Below are 8008 nucleotides of genomic sequence, written 5' to 3'. Positions count from 1 at the left end.
CTTGGAGTCGCTGTGGCCACCAGTTGGACACTAGGGTGTGGGCTTCAGCCCTGTTGCCTGCATGGATGGCAGACTGGCCTTGGGAACCAGTCAGAAGGGGCACTTGTGTTGTCCAGACTCCCGAATATGCCCCAGAGATTTGATCCTCTGGGTCCCAGAACACACAGCTGTGTCCCCATCCAGAGCCAATTCGATAAGCAGGGCTGGTCTCACAACTGCACCCCTATATTCTGATCTCCCCCATTCCTGAGCTTCAACTTTCCCAATCCCACCTCTCAGAGCAGAACATGACCTTCCAGCTCCGCCACCACTACCCCCACCTGCCCCTAACACTGCTCCATCTCCCTTTCCTCAAATGCCAACCCCCTCAACTAGCATTAATACCCAGGTTGTCCTGTCTCCTCAGAGATTCCCTCCTTAGTAGCTAGTAGGGTCCTGAAAGTTTGCATCATGATTTTCAGACCCCTCCATGCCTGCTCCCCCCTTCATGAAACCAAATAATTCACAGGCATCTCTATAGTTCTTGCTTCTAGACCAGCAATCACAAAGAGGATGCTAGAATCTTGGGGGTGGGAAAGGATCTTCCCTTTCCTGACTCTGTGCAGAAATTCTCTCCATGGCATGCCTGCCAGATGACTGGCCAGTCCCTGCTGGAATACCTCCAGTGGGGCACTCTTTACCTCCCCAGGGAGCCATTCAAACACTGAACAGCTTTAGCTGCTAGAATGTCCTTCAGAAATGAACACACTTGCTCCTCACATTCTCTTTCCCCAAATATCCCAGTGCCCAACTTGTGTGTGACCTCTCTCCTCCCCTCCCCTAAGCATTCTCTATCTATTTCACAACAAAAATCCTCACCATCTTTCCCCCTCTCTCCCTGTCTCTCTCTCTCTTGCACACACACACACACACACACACACACACACACACACACACACACACACGTCCCCGTCTGTATGGTTATGTAGTCACATGCTTCTCTCATTTGTCAGTATTACTCCTTTCCTTCTTCCTTCTTCCTTGACTCCCCAGCACCTAGCAAAGACCCAGAGGCTAGAGAAAGGCAGGGAAAGCTGGAAGAGTGTCAGGGAAAGGAAGCATCCAGGCAGGCCCCAGACTGGATTGGGGTGGCCAGCTGGGGCAGGCTGGACAGGGGACAGCACCTGGACATCCCTGGCCACTGGCTGCTGTCTCCCTGGCCTTGCAGTTTGGGGATGGGGCAGTAAGTTACTGAGTTTCCCTTCCACTGCTCACAATTCCACAGAGAGGACATGAACACACCCCTCCTTTCTCAATCTCAAAATCAGTTGGTAGAGTCAACTTGGCTACCTCTTACACATGGTAATTTTAAACATTTTTGCCAGCCTGTGGGTCCTGGGGAGCATCATACCAATAGCAAGAATCCATTCTCCACTCTTAATATGATCTGAGAGCAAGAGTTCTAGCTGATAGCAGTGATGATATGAGACATGGGAGAGAATGGATGAACAAGGCAGAGGGAGGAAGCAGGGGCTCCAAGGCGAAGGAACAAAAACAGAGGCCTCCTAACAGTTAGCTGGCTCCTGGGAGCCTAGCAATGCCTGGGTGGCCATTTTTCCTTCTTGCCACGATCCACCAGCCAACACTGTTCTCTGTGAGTCACAGACCAGGGGTGGATGCTAGGACCTTACCAGCTCAAGGTTGTACTGGGTCATGGGTGGAGACAAGAGTGCCATGGTCTTATATTCAGGAGGAGTCGAGACACACACACAGAGAAAGGACGGGAATGCCTGCTACTTGTCGCGCTGCTTGGAGCTCTCACCTCCGACATTGAACATGGGGATGAGCAGGCCCAGCAGCCACCTCTTCCCGAAGACCTCCTGTAAGTTCTTGCGCCAGGGCCGGGCCCTCACGGCCACCCCCTTCCGCACCTGGTGGCGGGTCTGCCCCCGGAGGATCAACAGCAGCTGATGGCAGCAGAAGCCCGCGCAGGCCAGGCCGATGGCGAACCAGAGGTAGAGCATGAGGATGACGAACATTTCAGAACCGAGGACAGCTCCTGCAGGGGGCGGGGAAACACCAGACTCGCTTTAAACCCAGGCCACGTACTGAACTGCGATCCATGCAGGCGCTTTCCGCTAGGGAGAGAGCGAGATTGAGACTGAAGCTCTATTTTGTAGCAATCTCAGCGCTGCAGCAGTGAGAGAGAGGAAGGATGAACTAGTTGACCTAACTTTTTCTTAGTGCCAGAGAGGGGATCTAGGGACGGGGCAGTAGAAAAGGAAGCTTCTCTGGGCAGTGCCTAGACTCTAACATTTCCTCAGAGTCAGAGATGCCGTCTCACTCTGCCTTCTCTTTGTGGTCTGGAACCAGGGAGAAGAAGTTTTCTCAGGAGGTGAGGGGGGTGAGCTGAGGATGCTAGAGAAGGAGCTGGCTCCTGGGCAGTTGCCTTGACTGCAGCGCCATCTTCCTATGGAGCTGGGAGCACTGGCTGGGAGGACTCCCGAAAGTGACAGCATGATGGAGAACAGGGTCTAGTCATCAAGAAGAATAAAGCACAAGCTCCAAGGGCAGTGCAGACCATTGACTTAGAGAATAATTCAGTCATTAATGTTAACAAGAGGACAATGTGTCCACTAGAGCATTTGGCCAGAGCTGTCTTGTCAGTCAGAGCTTGCTAAGGCTGGAAGAGGCCCCCAAGGTCATAGTCCAGCTCCTTGCCTTGGGCGTGACCTCTCCATACCCCTCCAAATCAACACTCTCTATTATTGGTTTTAAACACCCACTGAGTAAGAGATCCCATGTTCTTGTTCAGATCCGGGATGGTTAGTCCATGCTAGCTTGAATCTCCCAGCTCTGTGGTCTTGTACAAGTTTCTTAATCTCTCTGAGTTGCAGTTTGCTCATTTGTAAAATTGGTATAACAATAATGATTCCATAGGATTCCAGTAATCCCTGCATGATTCAGGGAAATGGTGTACACTAGCATTGTGATTCACACTCAGTGCAATGCTCTTTGCTGAGGGTCATTCACAGATGAGGAGACTACATCCAAGAAGGGCTAACATTTAACTCCCAAGACCATCAAGCTTTCTCCTTCTTTCCAGGGCTAGGAGTCCTGGATGGGCTGCAGCCTTGAAAGCCATGGTAGGGATACCTAGCTTGACTTGCCCAGCAGCTAGGGCAGTGGGTCCAGGAGAGAACTCAAAAGCCCTCCTCAGTCCCTCTCTCCCTGTAGGGCAAGCCCACCACCACCCCTTCCAATGAGATGAAGGTACCCACTCCAGAGACCCTACCTTATAACCTATTCAGCCTCTGCAAATCTCAACCACATGCTTCTCCAGCATCCCCTGGTTCCAGCCCACCTCTTCCCTCATCTCCCCAGGCTCCAATTTCCAGACTCCCAAGGTCTGGGCTTTTAAAACTTGTCCAGTCTGAGCAGCAGAGGACTCAGCAGCCAGGACAATGTGGACCGGATTCAGGTTTGCTCATTAGCAGCCTCCTCTTGCCCTCAGCCCTGGGAGCTTGGATAGCAGTTTCTCCTTACAAAGTTGGAGACCAATAATTCCAGCTGCCCAGGGGATGGAAAGCTCACTCCAGCTGGCATTTTGAGCAGCCCCTCAGCTGGCATGGGGGTGGCAGCAGGACAGGGCTTACATAGGGCTGTTCCATCCCTCTGACCCACTTCTTCCTTGTCAGCACAGGCAGCCATGTGCAGGATGAAGGATCCTGGGCCCAGGGTGCCCTTTGGGCTCCAGGAATGCTGACCGGCAAAGATGGCCCTCGAGCTGGGATGTGAGAACATCAGAGCTGTCAAGTTCAGGGCCTGCCTTGCAACTCAGCCGCAGGGATAAGCCTGGGCTGATGGAAGCTGTTTTCCATAGGCTTTTTCTGGCACCAAATCAAGACATGTGGAAAAGACCTTGTGGCCTTTTCCTGGCCCCTTACAGCAGCTACAAAAGGCTATTCTGGGGACCTGCTTTCTCTTGAAGTGTTTGAAGTTGCTCAGCCTGGCTGCTTCAGCTCCTCTGAATTATTTAATAATAGTTCTGCTTCTTTTAGAAAATCACAGAATTTTCCTAAAAGGCCTGAACGGTCACACGATCCAATCTTTCCACCCCTCCTTCCTACCAAGCATCTGTAACACCTTTGACAGATTGTCACCCAGCATCTTTAATAGACATCCAGGGACAAGAACCTCGCTCCCTCCCAAAGTGGCTCATTCATCAAAAAGCAGCTTCAGAGGCAGCTCCAGAGAGGCCGTGCAGTGCAGCGGATGGAGGTTGAGCTCTAGAGGCTGAGCCCTGAGTCTCAATCTCGGGTTGGAGTCACACTAGTTGTGTGGCTTAGAAGCAACTTAACCTTGGGGCGCCTGAGTGGCACTGCGGTTAGGCATCTGCCTTTGGCTCAGGGCGTGATCCCGGCGTTATGGGATTGAGCCCAACATCAGGCTCCTCTGCTATGAGCCTGCTTCTTCCTCTCCCACTCCCCCTGCTTGTGTTCCCTCTCTCGCTGGCTGTCTCTATCTCTGTCAAATAAATAAAATCTTTAAGAAAAAAAAAAAAAGAAGCAACTTAACCTTGTTGAGCCTTGAGTTCCAGAGCCTTTAAAATGGATATGAAATACTTACCTCCTAGACTTGTTGAGGGGGTTGAATGCAGTGAAACCTGCATGGTGGGTAGCACGTGATAGGTGCTCAGCAAATGTTAGTCCCCTTTCCCTTTTCCTGGACATTCTGGTGGCACCCGCCATGCTGACACACTTATCCAAATGCCATGATGCAGGTCAGATGGTGTCTCCGTCTCCCAGATGAGACAAATGAGACTCAGAGAGGTGACACAACCTGTACCAATCCCCTGAAGGCCAAAGAGAAGACTGTTTCCAATATCAAACTGGCCAATCCCCCGCCTCCGTGGCCTGAGCTGCGGGCCCACGCTTGTAGCCATGCTGTGCTCTGCTGGCAGATCTGACTCGGGGCAGTCCCGCAGCTGTGGACAGCTCCACGTACGAAATATCTTGTCCCTTCCCATTCCCTCCTGTCCACCTGCACTCCTGGGCAGACAAGAGACGGCATGCCCACAAGCGTTTGGGTTGAGACCAGAGGGAGAGGAGATGGGAAGGGAGAAGCTGAAGGGGTGAGGTGCACGTGTGGGTGGGGAGTGAGGAGGGCTGGCCCCGGGGGAAGAAGAAAGGTCAGCAAAGGAGGAAGATGGATGGGATGGGAAAGTTGGAGATTAGAAATCTTGGCCTCCTTTTCTCCGGTGGAGATGGGGAGGAGGTAAAAAGGGGTGGGACTCATCCTTCTGCTGCAACACGGATCTGGGCCCCAAGGTAGACGCTGACTGGCTCTCTTCTCCCCCAGATCAAAGCAAGAGCCCCTCTTCCTTTCTATCCTGTCTCCCAAACCTAGCACATATGGACAGGCCTCAAGCCCAGGTTTATCGCAAATCAAACCATTTCAAGATTCTCCCTTTGGAACCATTCATTTTGATGTGATGAAACTACTTGGAAAAGAAAGTGTAATCAGGCTCTCTGGCTCTCCTCATCCCTCCACCTGCCTGTGCTCACACTCCACCCCCTAGCCCGCCCACCTACCCTCCCCCGGCCTGGTTATTTTGGTCCCAGCAGCCTCCTGTGCCCATGCCAGGATCCAAAAGGCCCCAGAGCTCTGAGTTCTGGGCCGAGCTTAGACATCAGCCCTCAAGGCGACCCTACAGCTGGGGCTTTCCTGGGCCTCTGAATTCCCACTGTCTGATGGCGCAACAGTTCTACTCCTGCGAAGAACCAGGCTGCAGTCCCAACAAAGACCCAAATGATGGCTTTCCCCAGAGTGGAGCAGAACTTTTGTGAGTGGCCAGCCTAGGCACATCAAGACAATCTTGGGCTCTCAATTGAAGTAGCCACAATGTCTTTCTTTGTTCCCGAAAGGTCACTAGGTAAAGAAACGTGCTGAATTGGGTTGTTTCAAGACCTGGGAGGGGCGGACAGAGGCTGCGGGTCAGTAGTAGTAAGATCCTGGGCAAGCCATTTAATCCCATCTGAGCCTCACTGTCTTCATCCGAGAGATGGAGATAACAATCTCACACATACACATACATGCATGGACGCTGCCAACTGTAAGATCCAAGTCAGCTGGAGTCCAAGGCCAGGGTAGGGACGGAATGGAAGGAAATGAGGTAGCGGGAAATTTCAAGTCCAGGTAAAGTGGTAAGAACTGCCACCAGGAGCCAGGTCCCTCTAGGCCAGGAACCAAGGAACTCTCTCTGGGGCACACTATATAAAGTACAGTCCCCACAGCTGAGTGCCAGTGGGAAGGCCCACATATCTGGCTCCTGCAAGTGCCGGAGCCTCCCTGGAGGGTCAAATCCCACGCCAGTTCCACAGCTCTGTGATGTGAAGATGGCGCCCTTAAACACGGCTGCATCTCCAACCAGGGTGCCCCCTGCTCCAAGCCAGCTGCAGGCGAGAGAGCAGCCTGGTGGGGGCAAACATAGTGGGTAGGAAGGCAGGGCTTCGCCTCCTGCGGGGGCTGGCCTGGCACCCTGGTCGGTCTGACTGTGGTTGGCTGGCAAGACCTCTGGAGGACAAAATCCTTGGGGGAATGTGTGAGCAGGACTGGAGTCAGGGAGAGGAAGGTCTTGGCGTGGGTGTACCTCACTAGCTGCGTGGAGGCATGGTCAGCACCCGGTCCCGCCTGGCACAGACCAGGTGTATTGCCTGGATCCTCAGGAAATTCTATGCACAAATGGTTAGTGGCAAGCAAGGAGGAGATGATGAATGAGGATGGGGGGTGAAGAGGGAGGCGGCCAGGAAAAATACAGTATGCCCAGTTAACTTGAATTTCAGACAGATGACAGAATTTTTATTTATTTATTTTTTAAATTTTATTGATTTATTTTAGAGAGAGCTCGCTGGGTGAGGGTGGGTGGCGGAGGGAGAAGATCATCGAGGCTGAGTGCAGAGCAGGAAGTGGTGCTCGCTTTCACGACCCTGAGATCATGACCTGAGCCAAATCAAGAGTCCACCGCTTAACCTACTGAGCCATCCAGGCGCCTCGGGAACAGGATTTTAAAAATTTAAGCATGCCGCATGCAATATTTAGGACAGACTTCTACTAAAAAGTTACGCGTTGTTTATCTGATACCTTAGGATTTAACTGGGCATCCGGTATTTGTCTTTGCCAAATCCCACAAACTTGGGGTGGGGGTGGAGGGTCCTCATGTAGGGCCCAACCTGCCGGCCAAGGCCCACTCACCCGAGAAGAACTGGCTGATGGAGGTGGGAAGGAGCGTGAGGAAGGCCAGGGGGTGGGCGAAGGAGGTGGAAAGGGCCGCCGAGATGTAGGCCAGGCCGGCCACCGTGGAGTAGAGGCAGGCGAGGGACGTGTAGAGGCAAAAGAGGACGAAGTTGCGCATGTTTCTGCTGCCGATGCAGTTGCCCGTGAAGAAACAGTGATGGTCGTGCCTCAGGGTGACTCTGGCGCACACTCGGCAGAAGTGCGTGCTGGGCGGGGGGCACGGGGCCCTCCTGGCCGAGGGCCCCTGGCAGGCGTCCAGGTCGTCGGGGGAGTTCTGGATGACCAGGACGTAATTGCCCAGGGCATTGGTGGAGAGGAACAGGAAGAGCGCCCCGTGGAGCAGCGCGGGAGGGAAGAGCCGGGCGGCCGCGGGGTCCTGGCGCATGCTGGGCAGAAAGAGGAAGAGCTGCAGCGCGAAGGTCACCAGGGAGATGCACAGGAAGTAGGCGGGGGCCACCACGTTGAGCAGCCTCAGGGCCAGCATCCTCGATTACATTCCTAAGGGGCCCGGGGTGAGAGGAAGACTCACTGCCGTGTGTTGGGAGGGCACCGTCCGTCGGTACCAGCCCACCCAAATCCAAGCTCCCCACCCCGTCCCTTGGATCACCCCTCCTCTCTTCCCTAAACCAGGACCAAGCAGGTATGAGACCCTGAGACCGAAACGGCCTCTGGGGGTCAGGCCCTACCTCCAGGTGTCCGCTCCCTCGGTTTCTGAGCGACCTCGACGCCCTGG

General features: G+C 53.7%; 1 protein-coding gene across 1 annotated transcript; it reads right to left on the bottom strand.

Moving 5' to 3' along the window:
- Positions 1–1470: 1470 nt before the first annotated feature.
- On the bottom strand, positions 1471–7759 carry ZDHHC22 (zinc finger DHHC-type palmitoyltransferase 22). The gene is made up of 2 exons (XM_008699331.2): positions 7234–7759; positions 1471–2038 (listed from the first exon to the last, which is right to left on the bottom strand). Exons 1-2 carry the CDS (start codon positions 7757–7759, stop codon positions 1773–1775), a joined length of 792 nt encoding a protein of 263 aa, XP_008697553.1. The 3' UTR covers positions 1471–1772.
- Positions 7760–8008: the final 249 nt, after the last annotated feature.

The sequence above is a fragment of the Ursus maritimus genome, unplaced genomic scaffold (assembly GCF_017311325.1).
Source record: "Ursus maritimus isolate PB19 unplaced genomic scaffold, ASM1731132v1 scaffold_25, whole genome shotgun sequence".
Classification (NCBI taxonomy): domain Eukaryota; kingdom Metazoa; phylum Chordata; class Mammalia; order Carnivora; family Ursidae; genus Ursus; species Ursus maritimus.
Note: the sequence above shows the minus strand (reverse complement) of the source record. Positions and strands in the feature narration are given on the sequence as shown.